This window comes from Cervus canadensis, chromosome X (genome assembly GCF_019320065.1).
Source record: "Cervus canadensis isolate Bull #8, Minnesota chromosome X, ASM1932006v1, whole genome shotgun sequence".
Taxonomy (NCBI): Eukaryota; Metazoa; Chordata; class Mammalia; order Artiodactyla; family Cervidae; genus Cervus; species Cervus canadensis.
In genome coordinates, this window is record NC_057419.1 from 46134548 (window position 1) to 46155713 (window position 21166).

The window sequence follows — 21166 nt, forward strand, 5'->3', positions numbered from 1 at the left end:
GCAACTAAAATTGCGATGACTTCGTGTCATTTAGAGTTGACAAGCCATTGCCTTCTGACCCTTACAGCACTTAGCTTACCCTATGCAAGGAGCTCCAGCTATCATATAACCAAAATCATCATCATCTAAGAACGATGCTTCAGAACCATAGTGGAAGAAGTCCTCATCCCACTCGGGAGGATGCAGCCCTCCAGAATCCAGGTGATGTTGTGTCCTGTTTGCCTCTGCTAGGTGGCCCAGTGGCAGAAGTTTTTGAGCTTCGTGTCACCTTGGCACACAGCAGGCACATAACAAGTGTGCAGTCCAGACAGCCAGCGGTCAAGTTTAACTAATGCCCAGATATGCTACAGTCAATCTGCAGGTTTAGGATACAGTTAAGTAAACTTTCTAGAACTATATAATGCAAGGAACATATGTAATCCAAGAACGGGGCCTTGAGCACCGTCTAGAAAGTGAAAGTGAAGTCTCAGTCGAGCCCGACTTTTGGCAACTCCATGGACTGTAGCCTACCAGGCTCCTCCGTCCATGGGATTTTTCAGGCAAGAATACTGGAGTGCGTTGCCATTTCCTTCTCCAGTGGATCTTCCCAACCCAGGGATCGAACCCAGGTCTCCCATGGGCACACGCTTTACCGTCTGAGCCACCAGGGAAGGGCCAGCACCGTCTACACCTTTACAGTAAGAGAACTGGAGCACAGGCTCAAGGAGGGGGAGCTAAAATCGGGCCTGGTGAGGTTTCAGTTTTGGGGAGCAGAGAAGAGGGAGACAGTTTTACGTGGAGGCTTTCTGGGCAAGCACCAGACAAAGAACTTACGTGTCCGGGGTCTTATAAGACTGGGGTGGGGCCGACTTGCCCCGGAAACTAGGTCACCCAGTCACGGGAAGGGGGCGGGGCCACGCCCAAGGCTCCCCTGTCGCCTCCGGCGCTCCCAGGCTTCTGCGCCTGCGCACGGCAGTCCGCCCCGCCCCTCACCCGTTAGCCGCGCCGCCAGGTCTGGACATGGTGCTCTCTGAGCTGGCCGTGCGCCTCAACTGCGCCGAGTATAAGAACTGGGTGAAGGCGGGCCACTGTCTGTTGCTGCTGCGCGGCTGTTTGCAGGGCTTCGTCGGCCGCGAGGTGCTCGCCTTCCACAGCAGGCTGCTCGCCGCCGCCCCCGGCCTGGGCCCCCGCGCCGCCTGCAGCGGCGGCTGGCGGTGCAGCCCTCGCGCCCGCCAGGTGAGCACCTGGCCCGTGGCCTTGACCGTCGCCCCTCACCCCGTCCCCTTCCCCGGGCGCAGTGTCTCGTGCCTTTCCCGCAGCCGAACCGACCGCGTTACCCGAGGCTCCGAAGCCCGGAGCCGCCCCTCCCTCCCGGGCCCCTCCTCACCGCCGCCCCCTGTAGTTTCAGCCTCAGTGTCAGGTGTGCGCAGAGTGGAAACGGGAGATTTTGAAACATCACACCAACAGAAATGGAGACGTCCACTGGGGAAACTGCCGGCCGGCCCTCTGGCCGGTCGACGCCTGGGAGGTGGCCAAGGTAAGCACCTGCGGTCGGGAGGGTAGGAGGAGTTGGCCTACCAGGTAAGCGTTACCTGGAGCCCGGGGCTTCTGTCCGGTCTCTGTGGGCGCTGAAGCCTCACCAGCGGATGCAGACGGAGAGAGATTGGGTTTTTGATCTAGTGTCTGGATGGTTCAGGGCTGTTACATCGGACCCAGCGCAGCTTGGTGAAGTAGAAGATTTCAACAGGTGTGGCTGGGGCAAGGTGTGGAGCGAGTATCCTGGGCACAGAGGGAAGAGCAGGCAAGGCGTTTATGAGAGTGGACTTCCTGAATGGCTCGTTTTGTCTGTAGGGTGCCATGAAGATGGCAGAATAAGGCAAAGAAAGTTGGGGTAAAGATAGAAAGGACCGTTAAGTGCGCAGCTAAGGCATAAAACTTTGGGGAGGCGGGGTGGGGTAGGCAGCAAGATAGAAGCGGGGGGGTTATTAGGCCTGTTTTCAGGCCTTGGCGCTGTGACTCACTAGCTGGGCAGATGGAGGAATTTTTTTGACTTTTTGGTATTTGCCAGAAGCCCAGTAGGGGGTGGGAGGGGCCTGTCGAAGTCACTTGCGAACCTGCATTCACCTTTGGAGGTGCCTGGGAAGCCGGAATCAGAAGCCCCACTCAGCTGCTGCGGTGCAGCCCTGGGCCAGCCTCTGTTCCCTAACCTCAAAAATGAGGAAATTGGACTATATCGGTGACCCCTAGACTTTTGGCTATCACGGAGCAGTCGCACCCTCTTCCTCTCTCTCTTTTTTTGTTGCTGCCATAGACTTGCCAGCTTCCACTTTTACCTAGAGAGGAAGACTTAAAACTCTACCTTTTACTGGTGTAGAATGAAGGTCCCGCAGCTGTTGCTTTCATGCCCTCAGAATCCACTTGAAGCCCTTACCACCTGTTTCTGCCACTCTTTCCCCTTACCATTGCTGTCACCCGCAGACTTAGTCCAACCGCATATTCTTAGTTACCTTTCCAACCCCATCTTCTCAGTTTCTGGACTCCCCGCTTGAGCATCCTCTGATTTCATCCACCTCAGCCTCCCACTTGCAGGCTCATATCTAGGGCCGTGTCAGCCAGGGAGCTGTGGTGTCCAGCAGCCTCCTTACTCTTAGCACACTTGTTAACATCTCCCGCCCCAGGCTTAGCCCCTTGTCCCTATACAATGTTCACAGCTCTGAGGTTTCCCCTGCTTTCCAAGTCCCCAGCAGCCTTGGCCCTCCCCACGTCCTTTGTCTCCTCGGCTAGCCCAGATTCCATGGTCCATCATTCTGTTTAGTCCTTTGCAGTTTTCTCGGCCTTTATTCTCCTTTCTCTGCACTGGCCAGGCCCCAACTCCAGCCTTCATCATGTACTTCAGTACATGTACATCATGTACTTCATCATGTACTTCAGCTTGGAGGGAGCTGATCAATTTCACTTTTAGTTCTTAATCACCAGCCACCCCTCCACCCCCCCACCCCCGCCCCGCAACCCCTGCCGTCTGGCTCTGTCTCTCCATAGGCTGCTGTTTCCCGGAGACAACTGTTACTGCCTTTCCCTCCACCCTCGATCCCAGCTTCTAATTTTGCTCTCACTTCCTGGAGTTCACGGATAGCCACAGATATATGCTTCCTTGTCTTTTTACCAGACTTACCAACCTACCTCCATGTGCACCATCTTCTTCCTTCTGCTCCAAAGGAGGAAGGGCATCTCTCCTCTTACCGCCCTGTCCCTCCACTTGAGTGTTGGACCTTATCCTCTCCCACCTGCCCAAGGACTTTGAGTCTCCAGTTATCTACTCTTCTGACCTGCCAGCTTACTCCCATCACTGTACAAATAGTCTTAGTATTGCCTTGGTTTATTCAGTTTTTTAAAAGAAAAGAGACTAAATGTAGAGTTACTATATGACTTAGCAGTACCATTCTTAGGTACGTACCCAGTGAAATTGAAACATACAGCTGCCCAAAAACCTGTGCACAGACATTCACAGAAGTAGTACTATACACACCAGCCAAGAGGTTGAAACAACACAAATGTCCATCAACTGATGAATGGGTAAGCGAAATGTGGTCTGTCCAGACAATGGAATGTTATTTAGCCATAAAAAGAAATTAAGTATTTGTAACATAAAGATACTAATGGGGGGGAGATGAAGTACTGATACATGCTATATCATTTCTTGAACCTTGAAAACATGCTAAGTGGAAGAAGCCAGTCATATAGTGTATGATTCCATTTATATGCAATGTCCAGAATAGGCAAATCTATAGAGGCAGACAGTAGACTAGTGTTGCTAGGGCCTGGAGGAGAAGAGGGGGCAATAGTTAATGGGTAGAGGTTTTCTTTTGGGGGGTGATGAAAATGTCCTAAAATCGACTGTGGCAATGGTTGCACGACTTTAAATATACTAAAAACCAATGAACTGTAAATGCTTAATTTTTTTTAGTGAGGTGTAGTTAGTTTCAAGCATACAACATAAAGATTTGATATATGTTTTGTGAAATGGTTATCATAAGTCTAGTTAACATCCATTACCATGTGTGGTTACAGTCTTTTTTTTCTTCTGATGCAAACTTTTAAGACCTCCTCTCTTAGCAACTTTCAAATACTACATCCCCAGGACTTACTTATTTTAAGACTGGAAGTTGGTAACTTTTGCTTAACCCATTTTGCCCCCTTCCTCCACCCTCCCCCACCTCTGGCAACCACCAGTCTCTTCTCTGCATCAATGAGCTTGGGTTTGGGGGTTTATTTTAGGTTCCAGATATAAGTGAGATCATACGGTATTTGTCTTTCTGTGGCATTTCATTTAGCATAATGCCCTCACAGTCCATCCATGTCATTGCAAAGAGCTGTATACTTTTAAATGTTTGAATTACATAGTATATGAATTACATCTTAGTAAAGCTGTTTTTTAAAAAAAAATTGATAAACACTTGGAAAATAAACTGTAGAAAGAAATGAAAGCTCCCCTTATCCATTCCCTCCTGCTGTCTCCCCATTTCTCTAACTGCCTCCCATATGTATTCCCAGTAGAACTTCTCAAAAAGTGTGTTATGCCTAATTCTCTTTTCCCCCAGTCCCATTGACTCTTCAACCCACCACCCCCTGGCTTCCGCCGCCCCTCCCCCTCCACTGCATCTGTCTTGTCAGGGGCACACATGACCTTCAGTTCTCCAGCCTCATCCTTCCGACCTCTCAGACATTCAGCACTGCCACGCCGCCGGCCACTCCTCTTCTTGAAACAGTCACGGCCTTGAGACATATTCCTCTCCAGGTATCTTCCTGTCCCCCCAACTCCTCCTCCTCAGGCTTCTTCTGAGTGTCGGTTGGCCTTCCTTGGACCTCTTCTGTCCCCTGCTTCTCCTCCCCTGGTGGATATTGCTCAGGCCCGTGGAGTGAGATATTAAATACTACATTGCTGCTGACAGAACAGCTCTGTGCCCTCTTCTGTGCTCCGGAAGCCCATCTCTGCTACATGACGCTTTCACTTCCTCACTTCCTGGGCACTTTGTCTTCTCAAGCTGGACTCTTCATCTCCCCTTCCCAGGCTATCCCCATGCCCCACCACCAACCACCTACAATCATTCTTGCTTCATCTCTTCCCCCCTCCCTCTTATTTGTACTTGCAGATTCTTTTTGGACTCCTCCTCACCCTCTCTAGGTCACGGCTCTCGACCCCTTCTCCTGCCAGCCTCCCACCTGGCTGCCTCTGCTGTTCTGCTCACCCTTGATGGAGGATGTGCAGTCTTCATGTGGGAATTAGATCACTTTCTTCCCTTGCCCCAAATCCTTGGATGGCTTCCTGATGTCCTTAGAATAAACTCCAGACTCCATGTCAAGGCCAGTAAGGCCCAGCATGTTCTGGCCCCTGTTTATTTCTCCAACCTCTTCTCCTACTACTCAGTGAAGAGACAGAAGGGGGTCCATGCATGCATGCTAAATCATGTCTGACTCTTTACGAACCCGTGGACTGTAGCCCACCAGGCTCCTCTGTCCATGGGATTCTCTAGGCAAGAATATTGGAGTGGGTTGCCATGCCCTCCTCTGGGGGATCTTCCCAACCCAGGGATCGAACCTGGGTCTCTTATGTCTCCCGCATTGGCAGGCAGGTTCTTTAGCAGTGTGCTACCCGGGAAGCCCTTCAGGAGTGGATAGTGAGAAACAATCAGGTGTGTTTCTCACCCTGTGCCTGTCTCATTTGGAAGGCAGCAGTGGTCGATGCCATTTTAAGAAACAGATGTCAGCAGCAAGGAGGCAGGGGAGCCTCCTCATTGGCTTCTGGTTCTGAAGAACGGAAGAAGTACTAGAATAAAACCTTCATGTGGAAAGATGGTTTCCTTTGGTGAGAAAATGCCAGACTGGACATACCTTGTAAGGGGCAAGAGAAACTGCCTGGTTTTGAGTCAACTAAGGCCCCCTCTCACTTTGGATGGTCCTCCCAGCCACGTTTCTTTTCTTTGTTTCCTCTCCATTTCATCATTTCTTCAAATTAATTGACCTGTGATACGTTAAGTTTTGGTTTAACATTTGCAGCATCCATAATCAACTTCTTTCCGTGGGTTGGGACATGTTAAGATAGAGACAGTAACGGGGGCTTCCCTGGTGGCTAAGATGGTAAAGAACCCACCTGCAGTGCAGGAGATGTGGGAGACATGAGTTCGATCCCTGGGTCGGAAAGATATCCTGGAGACTTCCATGGACAGAGGAGCCTAGAGGGCTATAGTCCATTACAGTCTAGGGGGTCGCAGTCGGACACAACTGAGCAACTAACAGTTTGACTTTCATGTAGTGTACAGTATACAAATTCTCAGTCATGTGAGGCTAGGATGTGTCATTCAACCACTATCAGGAGCAGAGCCCTGACTCTCCTTGCAGGGCGTTGGCCCCTGCCCCGTGCCTTTCTCAAAACAGTACCCCAGGCAGCACCATAGGAAGTGGCTGGTTGCCTGCCTCCAGAAACGTGTTTGTAGTTAAGGGAGCAGGTCTCTTTATTTAGAGTTCTTTTTGCGTGTCATTTTTCATACGTTATCACTTTTAGTCCCTTAGCAGGAATGTACTCTTGAGCTTCGTGTCTTGGTAAAGTTGGTGCATTCAGACATAAATTTGGAAATATTTCAGGAAAGAAATATATCCAAGCCTTGTTAAAACACCATTTTGGGGGTCCACACCATAAAATCCTACCAAAGGCAAGATCATGCTAGAATGAGGCCATTCTGTTGTATCTAGTATCTCACACCCTGGGACTCCATCTGTAATGCCTGTGTAGGTTCTGCTGACCTTGTACCATCAGCATCGTAAATGCCAACATGTGTGGCCTGTGTATTCTCATGTGCCGGGCACCATGCAAGTGCTTTACCCGCATTGACTCATTTAATTCTCGAAACATCCTTCAAGGTAGATGAGGACAGTTATCCCCCGTTTACTGATGAGGGATCTGAGGATAGATAACTAGCCCAAGGTCACGCAGTGGACAGGTGGCAGAAGAGGGTTTTGCAGCCAAGCTCTGTCGCATTCCAAAGCCCAAACTCTTCACATTCTACCACCATACTGAACTTTCACTTTGGAGCAACTATTAGTTTCAAATCATCTTAACAACTCAGCCACTGAAACTTAAGGGGGAAAAAAAGGCTGCTTTCTACCCCTTTCTTTCTTGGCGTGCTCAGTCCTGTCTGACTCTTTGCACCCCCCTATGGGCTATAGCCCGCCAGGCTCTTCTGTCCATGGGAATTCTCCAGGCAAGAACACTGGAGTGGGTAACCGTTCTCTTCTCCAGGGGAATCTTCCCAACCCAGGGTTCGAACCCCAGTCTCCTGCTTTGCAGGCAGATTCTTTTACCACTGAGCCACCGGGGAAGCTTGCTTCCTACCCCTGCCTCCTGCTTATATGCCATTAAGAAAGGACAGTTAGGTCAGGTGTGGAAGTGTCTCTACTAGCAGGTGGGCAGATAAAGCAGCTCTTCAGTTACTGCTCTGGGCTGAGGCTTGGCTGCCACACTGTTTCCCGACTTGCATTTTGGACTCATGAGGCTCTAATTTAACCTCAACAAGAGAGTTTCAGTCATCCTTGGGGGAACAGGCAGATAACATTTTTGTCCCACTAGCCCCGTGTAGATAGATGTCTGTTTGGCTTGGAGGAGACTCATGAGCCTCTTGGGCCTCCCCTGCTGCAGGCCTTCATGCCCCGAGGACAGGCAGACAAAACAGGACCCGAGGAATGTGACGCGGTTGCTCTTCTGAATCTCATCAACTCCTGCGATCACTTCGTGGTTGATCGAAGAAAAGTCACAGAGGTAAGAACCCTCAGATTGCCAAGCAGATGTTGCCAAGCAGGAACCACACCCTGTGTTGCTAAAGCAGCCACATGGGTGGAGCTCACAGTCCTTTCCCCAGACAGCGGTGCACAGAGGAGTTAGACTTAGGTCCACCGTTGGCATCGCTGAGCAGGTGAGCAGCGCTCACGTCACATGTGCCTGCTGTGATGTCCGAAACCCCTGTGTAAAAGCAGGCATTGGACTGTCCCTTCAGCTCTCCCTGATTGAACTTTCCCAAGTTGTTAAACAACAGCTTGCTGTTGTACTGTGTGTTGCTAAACCGGCAAACCTCAAATTTCTTCTTCCTGTTCTGTCATAAACTGAGGCAAAGTAATTTTGCCTCATATTGAAAAAACAAATACAGAGCAATGCATCATTCTCTGCATTGGATGCCAGCATCTGAGTCCTGCCCTTCTCAATCTCATTGGCTAACAGTTGCAAGACCAAGTTGAAAGTGAAAGTGTTAGTCATTCAGTCATGTCGACTCTTTGCGACCCTATGGACTGTAGCCCTCCAGGCTCCTCTGTCCATGGAATTTCCCAGGCAATACTGGAGTGGATAGCCATTACCTTCTCCAGGGGATCTTCCCGACCCAGGGATTGAACCTGGGTCTCCCAAATTGCAGGCAGGCTTTTTTACCATCTGAGCCACCAGGGAAGCGTGAACAGTTGCAAGACCAAGCTGAAGTGAAATGAAGTCGCTCAGTCGTATCCGACTCTCTGCGACCCCGTGGACTCACCAGGCTCCTCCGTTCATGGGATTCTCCAGGCAAGAATACTGGAGTGGGTTGCCATTTCCTTCTCCAGGGGATCTTCCTGACCCAGGAATCAAACCCAGGTCTCCCACATTGCAGGCAGACGCTTTAACCTCTGAGCCACCAGGGAAGCCCCAAAACCAAGTTACCTTGACCTAAAGAAAACATAAACATTAGTGGATAAACAGTGTCAGAACAGATCACTGTGCTTGTCAGACATCCTCTGGGAGATTTCAGCTGTCTCTGTTTCACCAGAGGACAGTTCTGGTGCATTTGTTACTCTGAGGATCATTAAGAAGTACATATGGCACACACAGATTATTCATAATATGTGCAGAAACACATGTATATTTTGCTAGCATGCCAGCAGCCAAAGGGACTGAGAGTCCTTTACCATCAGCAAAGACAAAAACTATCACAATACAAAACTGACTCCTTTGATAGCTTTTCATCAAGAATGTGGAAGACTGGGCAGGAATTATATATTAATATTAAAAGATTTTTGCATTGTCTGCTTCAGCCTTTGGGTATTCTCAGAGCCAGTAGCCAGTACTCTTGCTCTTTGGCAGGTTTTTTAAAAAAATATGTGTTTATTTTTGGCTCTGCTGGGCTTTCGTTGCTGTGTGGGCTTTTCTCTCGTTGCAACAAGCAGGGGCTCCTCTCTAGTTACAGTGTGCGGGGTTCTCATTGTGGTGGCCTCTCATTGTGGAGTGTGGGCTCTGGGGCTTCAGTAGTTGTGGTGCATGGGTTCAGCTCACGGGATCCAGAATGCAGGGTCAGTAGTTGTAGGGCATGGGCTCAGCTGCCCATGCCCATCCCCATGGAGGCATGTGGGATGGAACCAGTGTCCCCTGCATTGCAAGGCTCATTCTTAACCACAGAACCACTACAGAAACCCTGGCAGGTGGGTTTTTTTTTTTTCCATTTATTTTTATTAGTTGGAGGCTAATTACTTTACAATTTTGTAGTGTTTTTAAGTTAGGACATTTGGAGGATTGTGTAAGAGAGATTCACCCAAGAGCTCAAGGACTCGGGACAGTTGTACGCTTGTTTATATTTCTTACCTTGATTAATTTAGTCTTCAAATGGCAGGGGGTTGAATAAGCCTTGGCAACACCTGCAGGCCACACAATTGTGGATTTTAGAATGAACAAGGCCTTTCTGTGATTTTTCTCTGGAGCTCCAAAATCTCAGTGTACCCCACTGTTGGATTTTGAAGGTTTTTCTCTCTTTTTTTGGTCTTTCTGTAGGTGATTAAGTGTCGTAACGAGATCATGCACTCTTCAGAGATGAAAGTATCTTCTGTATGGCTACGAGATTTTCAGATGAAGATCCAAAATTTTCTAAATGAATTCAAGAATATCCCGGAGATTGTGGCGGTATACTCCCAAATAGAACAGGTAAAAATTACATTTAGCAGTTCTGGCATAAAGAACTAAGGGGAGGTAAAAGGAACCACAGTCACTTATTTATTTATTTTTCTTAATATATGTACTTTATTGAAGTATAGTTGACGTACAATGTTTCAGGTGCACAGCAAGGTGATTCAGTTATACATATATATGTATATTATTTTTTAAATTATTTTCCATTGTAGGTTATTACAAGATATTGACTGTGGTTCCCTGTACTATACAGTAGACCTTTGTTACTTGTTGCATATCTATTTTTTAAATTAGAAATCTAGCATTCTATTCATACTAAGTCAAACAAGTAGAATCAAAATGTCTTTAAAATTTTTAGTTGGGCAACAATTCATAAGTTTTCTTAAAATATATATATTATACGTATTATTTATATATATGTATACCAAAGCTTGAGAAAGAACATAAAAAAAAAGGCATGGAGAAATTGGAAAATATAAATTAAGTGAAATGGGAGTACTGAATATGAAATAGAAAAAGTGAAACAAGCTAGATAAAAGTGAAAGATCATCATATAGTACAGTTCACAGTCACTTATTTAGAATTTAAAGCTTATTAGATTTAAACAAAATTTTAGAATGTAAGCAGAGAGCACCATGTTGACATGAAGTCAGAATTGTGATTCATCTGAGCAGCTTTTCTGTGGTCATGGGATGATATTAGAATGGATCCAGTCAGCAATGTTTAATTATAAATTCTTCCCTGGTAGGTCAGCTGGTAAAGCATCCACCTGCAATGCAGACCCTGATTCGATTCCTAGGTCGGGAAAATCCCCTGGAGAAGGGATAGGCTACCCACTCCAGTATTCTTGGGCTTCCCTGGTAGCTCAGACGGTAAAGAATCCTCCTGCAATGCAGGAGACCTGGATTCGATTCCTATGGGTTGGGAAGATCCCCTGGAGAAGAGAACGGCTACCCACTCCAGTATTCTGGCCTGGAGAATTCCATGGACTGTATAGTCCATGGGGTCGCAAAGAGCTGGACATGACTGAGCGACTTTCACTTTCATGTAACCCAGTGGAATATCCTTCTTTTTTTTTTTTGAATATATTTTCCATTCAGTTCATCTATTTGTTTGGTAACCCAACAGCTGTTGACATCTGACTGGGCTGTTTACATCCCTGAGGAAGATCAGCGAGATGGGTGTGACAAAGGAGTTTACCTGAGTGAGAGCCAAGTAAACGAGATAGAAATGGAATTACTAAAGGAAAAACTTCAAGAGCTCTATCTTCAAGTAAAAGAACAAGAGGTGTTGCCTGAAGAGGTAAAAAAAAAAATTTTTAAAAAGCACTATATCTTCTGTGTGAGTAAACGAAGCAAAGGCCCCAGGAAGAAAGAGTAGCTCATTTTAACTTGTCACCAGTTATGTTTCTGATTGAAAAGTCAAATAATTTCCAGACATGAATATTCTTTTGGCATAAAATACTGGTACCCTTAAATATTTTCACTTGGTCAGCAAACATTTGGGTGCCTAGTATGTGCCACTGAGTGGAAAACCACAGGAAGGGTGACCACGGAATCCTGAGCCTCAGGCTCTGGGGAGTATCTCCAGGTCAAGGTGGGGAGAAGGGGTTGCAAAACCAGCTTTGCTGAGAGATGCTGTGGTGGTGGTGGTGGTTCAGTTGCTCAGTCGTGTCCGACTGTTTGCAGCCCCATGGACTGTAGCCAGGCGTCCCTGTCCGTCACTGGGACTAAGAATCAAATCAGAATTTGGAAAATTGGCAAGAGCAGAAGGGCGTTCTTGGCAGAAGAAACAGCACTTGCCAAGGCATGAAAGACTAGCTTGGGCTGGACAGTGACGAGGCAAGTGTAGGAGGGAGGTGTGGTCAGGTGTGAGGGTGGTCTGGCAAGTCAGAGCCACATTTTGAAAGATTTTCTGTGCCGCACTAAGAGGTTTGGACCTTATTCCCCCAAAGCAGTTGGCAGCCAACCCAGAGGTTTTAAAGCAAGAGAGAGTAAATGAAATAGATTAGATAATGGCTTTTGCAAAGTGAAGTCTTAGGGCAATCAGAGGTTGAAGACAAGCCAGGAGGCTCTTGCAGTTATGTGAGGATGAGAGAAAAAGGACAAAAGCTAGAAGTGTGCAGGAGGCAGGAGCCAAGTTCTGGAGGCACTGCCGGGCAAAGCTGATGGCTTATAGTTGCCAATGAGATTTCTTGGACCCAGCAGGAGGTGGCAAAGGTTAAAGAATCAACAAGGGTTCTAGCTCTGGACACTGCAGGCTAATGAGGGCCTCAAGTACAGGAGCTAGGAATCTCCTTTGTTACAGGCAAGGTATTAAAAAAAATTAACAATAATAAAATTATATTGTTGTAAGGTTTAGAAATAGCCTGCTGGATTAGAATTCCAGATTCCCAGGAGATCTTGGACAGGTCATTTTATGTCCATTCCACCTTGTCCAAGGAAAGTAGTTTTGCTGATTACCTCGTTAAACACAACATGTTCTATTTATTTTTTTAATAGGCTGATTTTGAACTTTACTTTTTTTTTTAACTTGTTTATTTTGTGTTGGAATATAGCCAATTAACAATGTTACGATAGTTTCAGGCGAACAGCAGAGGGACTCAGCCATACACATACATGTATCTGTTCTCCCCCGAGTGCTTCTCAGGTGGTTCTAGTGGTAAAGATCCTGCCTGCCAATGCGGGAGACAGAGACGCAGGTTCAATCCCTGGGTCAGGAAGATCCCCTAGAGAAGGGCATGGCAACTCACTCCAGTATTCTTGCCTGGAGAATCCCATGGATAGAGGAGCCTGGCGGGCTACAGTCAGTGGGGTCACAAAGAGTCAGATGTGACTAAAGTGACAGCACGCACGCATTGTCCCCCAAACTCCCCTCCCATCCAGGCTGTCGTATAAAACACAGCATGTTTTAATACAAAGTGTGTACTTCTTTTTTGAGGCCATGCTCCGTACAGGTCCATGTGCCTTTGTTAAGGTGTCCGACCTTGACCCGGGTGTTTCACTCAGCTTGATGGGCTCCTTTGGCACAGGGACTGGATACCTCTGGTTTGGGGGCACACCCACCATGGCACACAATAAGTATTTAAGATGATGAATAAGACTGTTAAATCTATTTCCTAAATCCATCTGTTTCATCTGGCTTTATTTGAAAATGCCATCAGAACTAACCCCCAAAGTCGGCCAACAGACGAAAACCAGGGGCTCAGGCTCATGGACCCCAAAGTCATCAGAAATGCTGTCTTCTTCCTTGAGGGAGCTGCAATTCTTTTCCTGTTTGTGTAACAAAGAGCAAAATGCATCAGTAGCAATACACTGAAACCAGGAGTCTCTGCCAGTTGAGAGTGGGAAGGGACCCTGGCAATCCGCTGCTTTACCACAACCCTGAGGAGCAAGTGCTGCGGGGTGAGAGGCCTCAGGGCCGGGGCGTGAGGGCTGGCCCAGGGGTCTCCCCACTCTGACCCTGAGCCTGCCTTCCCACATGCCATGCACTGGTTATCCTGTCTCCTGTCGTGTCATCGAGGAGCTAGCAATTGGAAATTTTGACCCCTCATTATCTCCATTTCACAGAGAGGAAATTGGGGTTAATTGACTTGTCCTCTGGGTCCCAAAGTCTCTAGATAGGGGTGATAAATTCTCATTTTTCATGCTTTCTGTTCAGTAGACCGTGGCATTTCTTTTGATATTTCAATTGATCAGAATGTAAGTTTGACTTGATTGGCACATTATCTCAGAAGCTGTAGGTTGTCTATCCACGATGCATGGAACGGACCTCTTTTGAAATTTTAGCACTATGTATGATTATTCACGTTCTTTCAGGTTAGTCTCCAAAGTCAGAGGATTTGATAAACCAAATTTCAGTGAGTGTAAAACACTGTGAATTGCACGACACATTACTAATTCAGTTACTTTCAAAGAAAAAAAAATGCTGCTCATTTACTGTAAGATACATGGTGGGCTTCCCAGGTGGCGCTAGTGGTAAAGAACCCACCTGCCAATGCAGGAGACATAGAGACACGGATTCGATCCCTGGGTCAGGAAGACCCCTGGAGCAGGCCATGGCAACCCACTGCAGTATTCTTGCCTAGAGAATCCCATGGACAGAGGAGCCCAGAGGGCTGTAGTCCATAGGGTTGCAAAGGGTTGGACATAACTGAAGCAACTTAGCACGCAAGCATGTGCTATGAATGGTAAAGTGCAATCTCATTTGAGATGTTAAAATATGAGAAAACGTGCAAGGAAGTGAATCAGCTCTATGTATATATATCTGCTGTCCCTCTTGAGCCTCCCTCCCACCCCCACTCTCCCTTCCCACCCCTCTGGGTCATCACAGAGCACCAAGCTGAGCTCCATGTGCTATATAGCAGCTTCCCACTAGCCATCTGTTTTACACACGGTAGTGTGTATATGTCAGTCCTACTCTCCTAATTCATCTTACCTCCCCTTACCCCTCTGTGTCCACGTGTCTGTTCTTTAAAATCACTACTGATTTTTTAAATCCTGGTGGGGGAGCCACTTTCATAGGGAAGCTTGGGGAGAAAGGACAGCGACCGAATGCAGTCGAGGCAGGTGGGGAAAGGATGTAATTGACACTCCATTCGTTAAAGTCCAGATTTAGTTCATGAGTGAGTGCTGACTGTGTGCCAGGCACAGTTCTAGAAGCTTGACGTGCATCAGTGAACAAAACAAAGGTCCCCTTGGGAGAGACAGATGGTAAACGGTCCATGTAATAAGTAATGATGAGGCATTTAGAAAGAGGAGAAGTACTGTGGGGAGCAGAGTGTGGGGATCAGGAGTGGCCGAATGGGGACAGGTGTTGGGCTGTGACAGGTGGCACATCTGGAGGAGGAGCATTCAGGCCGAGGGCAGGGCGATATGAGCAGCGCGGGGGGAGTGTGGTAGGAGCAGATAGAAGGGAAGCCTTGTGAGCAATGCTGCAGAACAATAAAAGGAGCACACTGGCCGCCATGTAGAGGATGCGGGGCCGGGGACCAAAGATGGAAATAGGGAGATGTTAGGAGGCTGCCACAGTTACCTGGTCAGAGAGGTGGTAGTTCGGGCCAGGGTGGAAGGGTGAAGAGTAGAGGCGATGAGAAGGGGGAGCACACATGGCGTGTGAGAGAAGGAAAGGCGTCAAAGACAAGTGCAAGGGTTTTGGCTTAAGTGCTGAGAGTATGGATGTACTTACTAACCATCTTTTGCCTAGAATGGTGCCCACCAGGTACATAGTAGACTCAGAATTGTTGTTCAGTCACATAGTCACATCCGACTCTTTGCGACCCCATGAACTGCAGCACGCCAGGCTTCCCTGTCTTTCACTATCTCCCGGAGTTTGCTCAGATTCATGTCCATTGAGTCGGTGATGCCATCCAACCGTCTCATCCTCTGTCACCCCCTTCTCCTTCTGCCCTCATTCTTTCCCACTATCAGGGTCCTCTTCGATGAGTCAGCTCTTCGCATTAGGTGGCCAAAGTATTGGAGTTTCAGCTTCCACACCAGTCCTTCTAACGAATATTCAGAATTGATTTCCTTTAGGATTGACTGGTTTGATCTCCTTGCAGTCCAAGGGACTTTCAAGAGTCTACTCCAGCACAATTCACAAGCATTAATTCTTCGGCATTGAGCCTTCTTTATGGTCCACCTCTCACTTTCGTACATGACTGCTGGAAAAACCATAACTTTGACTGTATGGATCTTCGTTGGCAAAGTGGTACCTCCACTTTTTAATAACACTGTCTAGGTTTGTCATAGCTTTTCTTCCAAGGAGCAAGCATCTTTTAATTCCATGGCTACAGTCACTGTCCGCAGTGATTTTGGAGTCCAGGAAAATATGATCTGTCACTGCTTCCACTTTTTCCCCAATCTGTTTGCCATGAAGTGATGGGACTGGATCCATGATCTTAGTTCTTTCAATGTTGAGTTTTAAGCCAGCTTTTTCACTCTCTTCTTTCACACTCATCAAGAGGCTCTTTAGTTCCTCTTCGCTTTCTGCCATTACAGTGGTATCATCTACATAACTGCGGTTGTTGATAATTCTCCTTGGCAGTCTTCATTCCAGCTTCTGAGTCATCCGTTTAACTCTCATGATGCTTTTGTTAAATGATTGTCAGAAGGAAGGAATGTACCAGATGTAGTGTTATGTGCTTTTAGTAGATTATATCTAACCCTTGCAAGAATCCTGGTTGGCATATGTATGGTCATCCTATATTTGCGTATATGGAAATAAGCTCAGAGAGGTCAATTCTTGCTAGTCACACAGCTAGTTAAGTGACAGAGCTGGGTTTCAATACCCAAGTCTGTCCAACTGCATTCCATAACTTTTCTAGGACTTAAGTTTTTCCATCTTTACTTCCTCTTCCCACTTAAGGTGCACAAGACTTCCCCATTCTTAATAATTAAAAAAAAAAAAACTCCTTTTGACTCTTTATCTTCCCCCCAAGCTAAAATAATAATTTCTTTTAAGCACATTTCAAGAGCAGAGAGGGTCAGGAGGTGACAGCACAAAGGATCATAGCTCTCAGGACATCAAATGGGAAGGTCTCTGGGGAGGGAGGACCCCAGTCCATCTTAGTGCACAGACCAGGCCGGCATGGTCTCAGGCGTCTGATGGGAATGCTGTAACGGGAAGGACCCTGGGCTGCATCTAGAACGCCTGGCACAGGCAATAAGCGCTAACAGTGCAGTACCCACAGTGACTAATGTCCACCGTGAATAATGTCATTGATATAAGCTTCATTGCACATCTTTATGGTTTCCAAATTGATTATTTAAGGGGCTTCCCTGGTGGCTCACTTGGTAAAGAATCCTCCTGCAATGTGGGGGACCCCGATTCCATTCCTGAGTCAGGAAGATGCCCTGGAGGAGGGCATGTCAACCCATTCCAGTATTCTTCCGTGGAGAATTCCCAAGGACAGAGGAGCCTGGCCAGCTGCAGTCCATGGGGTCGCAAAGAGTCAGACATGACTGAGTGACTAAGCACCACACACATCTTTCAGGCAGGGCTTTCCAGGTGACTCAGTGGTAAAGAATCCACCTGCCAAGCAGGTTTGATCCCTGGGTCAGAAAGATATGCTGGAGGAGGAAATGGCAACCCACTCCAGTATTCTTGCCTGGGAAATCCCATGGACGGAGGAGCCTGGTGGGCTACAGTCCATAGGGTCACGAAGAGTTGGACACAACTTAGCGACTAAACAACAATAGCAACAACAGTCTTTCAGGGGCTGTAGGCTTGTTTCTAGCCATGTAATAAACAGTTCCAGCTAGGACTTCCTGGTGGTTCAGTGGTTAAGACTCTGCACTTCCACTGCAGGGGCTCGAGTTCGTTCCCTGGTCAGGGAACTGAGATCACATATGCATGGCCAAAAAATAAAAATAAATTGAAAAAAAAAAGAAAACCAACCCAGCTCCAGCTGAAGGGAACATCCCCATCTACTTAGTAACCTACCTGAAGACCTCAGCTTTGCTCCCTGTTCATCCTGGCCACAAGTCCCTTCCTGTGTTCCCCTCCCTCCCATCTCTGGCAGCCATTATTCTGCATCTGACTGTCTCATTCTCTCACGTCACAATAACCTGGTGCCTGCTTGGGTTCTCCTCCTCCAGCACCAGAATCAATTGTGTACATCTCTAAAATTTAAGAACCACGACTCTGCTAGGAGTAGGGTACTCCATCACTTTTTGATCATCTTGACCTAGTTTGGAATTAGGGGTCCCTTATTTAAAAAAAAATTCACCACACCCCAAAAGGTTAATAACTTTCCTCTTTGTAATAAGCACAGTGACCAGTTGAGGGTATCCTGGGATAAGCTGAGTGAAAACATGTCTGTGGTACTATTCTGAGAGTACACACTTTTATTAAGTTTAAATGTCAAGAAGTATGTTACTGATGGGAGTTTAAATTGCTGTAACCTCTAGAGATGACAGTTTTGGCAAAATCTATTAACATTAAAACAGAAAACTCTATTAATTAAAACTCCATTCTGCTTCTAAAAGCAGATCCTACAAATAACCTGTCACTTTATGCAAAATGACACATGTCCCAGGTTAGTTACTACAGCAGCATTTCTCTTAGCAGAAGGCTTGAAATAATATGTTAAAATATGAAACATCCATAACTAAAAAACTATTCAGACATTAAAAAAATGAGGCCACTCTTTATATTCTGATATAGAAAAAACATCAGTTGAATAACGTCTAATATGCTGCCATTTGTGTTTTTGTAAAATGTGTATGTGCCCATTATATCTCAATAAAACTGGAATTTTAAAAATGTGTGCACATATATACATGTGTTCACATGTAAATGCATGGAGTATCTCTGGAAGAGATACAAGAACACTGTGGTCACCTCTAAGAGGAGCTGAATGACTAGGGAAAGGATGTGACAGAGAACCAACTTTTTACCTTGTACCCTGTGTTCATTTTGAATTTTGTACCAGTATATTTACTACTAGTGAATAGGTATGTATATTTTATAAATACTGAATAGTAATAAATGTACATATGTAGACATTTTTAACAGTCATACATGTGTACAAAATTCAAACTGAAAGAGCTGTATATGTGTGAGTGTATACACTTACATGCGTTTGTGTATACATTTGTGTATGTGTGTACATACACATATGTGTATGTATGTGTGTATATATTTAATTATAATAAGTGGATACAAAATTCAAAATGAAAGGGCTTCATTTTTTATATACATATATATCATATTTGTGTATATATGTATATGTATACATATGTATATGTATATGTGTACATATATATGTATATGTGTACATATGTATATATGTATGTAAACACACACATATAGGTATATACTTGTTCAGGAAGTTTTACAGCAAAAAAAAAAAACTTTAAAAATTTTTTTCTAGGGGACTTCCTATATTTATATGACATCATCTCATATAGATGCCCCAAAAAGGAAAAAAGATGTTTTTTACCTTGTGATAAGAACAGTTAAGATTTACTCACTTAGCCATTCCCACCTCTGGTAACTGCAAATCTGATCTCTTTTCATAAGAATTTATTTTTTTGTTTTTGTTTTAGATTCCACATATAAGTGAGATCATGGAGTATTTGTCTCTCTCTGCTTGACTTATTTAACTTATCATAATGCCCTCCAGGTCCATCCGTGTTGTCTCAAATGATAGGATTTCTGTCTTTTTATGGCCAAATAATATTCCATTGTGTATATGTACCACATCTTCTTTATCCATTTGTAAGTTTATGGACACTCACGTTGTTTCCTTGTCTTAGCTATTGTGAATTATGCTGCTATTAACATGTAGATGTAGATATCTCTTCAGCATGATGTTTTCATTTTCTTCAGATACATTCCCAGAGGTCAAATTTCTAAATCATATGGTAGTTCCTTTTAAATTTTTTGAAGATCCTCCATATTGTTTTCCAAAGTGGCTGTACCAATTCACATTTCTACCAACAGTGCTCATGGTTCCCTTTTCTCCACACCTTCACCAGCATCTGTTATCTCTTTTTGAGGATGACCATTCTAACAGGTGTGAGGTGATACCTCATTGTGGTCTTAACTTGCATTTCGCTGATGATTAATGCTGTTGAGCACCTTTTCATGTACCTGTTGGCCATTTGTATGTTTTCTTTGGGAAGATGCCTGTTCAGGTCCTTTGTCCATTTTTAACTTGGGTAGTTTTTGTGCTATTGAATCATATGAGTTCTTTATATATTTTGGATATAAACCCCTAAAAGCAAAAATTTTTAAGGAGACAAGACAAACATTCGCTTGTGTGGTCCCAAAACCAGCTATTGGTAGACACAGGAGCAGGACTCAGTTTTGGAGCTAGTAAGTTCTTCATCTGAATTTCAAGTCTGCTATAAAATTAGCTAAGCTGTGTATTGTATGGCTTCTTCGTACAGATCTTAAACCAACTGGAAGTGGTAAAAGAATTTCTAAGAAACAATGAGGATCTTAGAAATGGTCTGACAGAAGATATGCAGAAGCTAGACAGCCTCCGTCAACAGCATCTAAAACCAGATTCAAAGGAACCTGGGGTACAGACACCTGAAGGGAAGGCCTGAGGTGAGTTTAAACATACGACATTTAAATAAGGACTGAATGGCCTCATCTCTTTGATGTCTGTTCTCTTAGGTAAGGCCATAGCACACCCAGTCTCATCTGAAGTTTCACTGTGTCCTTATTATTTGAAAGAACACGGAGCTTTGTGCTCTTTCTAATTGGTAGGTCTCACATCTGTGAACTAATTCAAAATAAACTCCCTGCCAGCTTTGTTTAGTCAAGTATACCTGAAGTCATTTAGCTAGTCTGACATGAATCAACTTTATGACAATCAAAAAGCGCTTCAGTCCTAAAATGATAGCAGTGATGCCTTGCTCTTAGCTGTGACGTTAATAATGGCAACTTGTTACTTTTCATAAGAAAACCTCATTAAAGTAATGGTATTCAGTGTTTTACTTTTTTCCCTCATGAAGAAAATTAAATGTTCTCTTCTATTTTAGGTCGACCTTCCACAAAGATCAGGCGTGTTCTGTGAAAGTCACCCAGGCTTCCATCTCAGGCATCCTTTTCTGGCCAAAGGAAAAACTCTCCGGAGTACTCCACTCAAACAAAAAGGGATTTGTGTTCTTTTCCTGTAATTTCTTTCCTTTGACTCTTCGGGAGTTTTTTTTTTTGTTTTTTTAACATTCACAAGCTTGGTGTTTTTATCTGTACCAACCAAAAAATATTAGATACTCTTGTACCAAACTTGCTATCATCCAGGGTTTTTTTTTTTTTTGTGGTTTGTTTTCAGGTTTTGTTTTTCGTTTTGTGTTGCTGTTTAAAAGGTGACATTCTTTTCTGGTCCTAAAACTCTTAACTGCTTCAACAGTAACTAGGCTTGTGTTCGGCCAGGCCTGTTGTGAAGGGCAACGCTGAGTTCTCTGCCCACTGGTACACACACCCTTGCCTTAAAGTCTCAATTATGAGGATGCCCACAGGTGGGCTGTGATGTATTGATGTTGTGATATAAATCCTTCCTTCTTGCCAGCATTTCCAGTTAGTAGAGGACTGTGAGTACCCATTTCTGGTAGCCTGAGACGATAAGACAGAGAGCTGGGCTGAGAATACAGTAACTTGACTGACAGCATAGCAGGAAGGCCCAGGCTGGTATCACAGCTCTTTCTGTTCAGTTATTTCAAGTGCTGAGCACAGGGTGTGGTCCATGGGTGCTCGATGAAT

At 45.4% G+C, this 21166-nt stretch overlaps 1 protein-coding gene across 1 annotated transcript; it reads left to right on the plus strand.

Moving 5' to 3' along the window:
- Positions 1-637: 637 nt before the first annotated feature.
- Positions 638-20810, plus strand: CXHXorf38 (chromosome X CXorf38 homolog). The gene is made up of 7 exons (XM_043459136.1): positions 638-1215; positions 1382-1516; positions 7670-7789; positions 9815-9964; positions 11078-11251; positions 19846-20008; positions 20446-20810. The coding sequence occupies exons 1-6, from the start codon at positions 1000-1002 to the stop codon at positions 20005-20007; spliced, it is 957 nt and encodes a 318-aa protein (XP_043315071.1). The 5' UTR covers positions 638-999; the 3' UTR covers position 20008; positions 20446-20810.
- Positions 20811-21166: the final 356 nt, after the last annotated feature.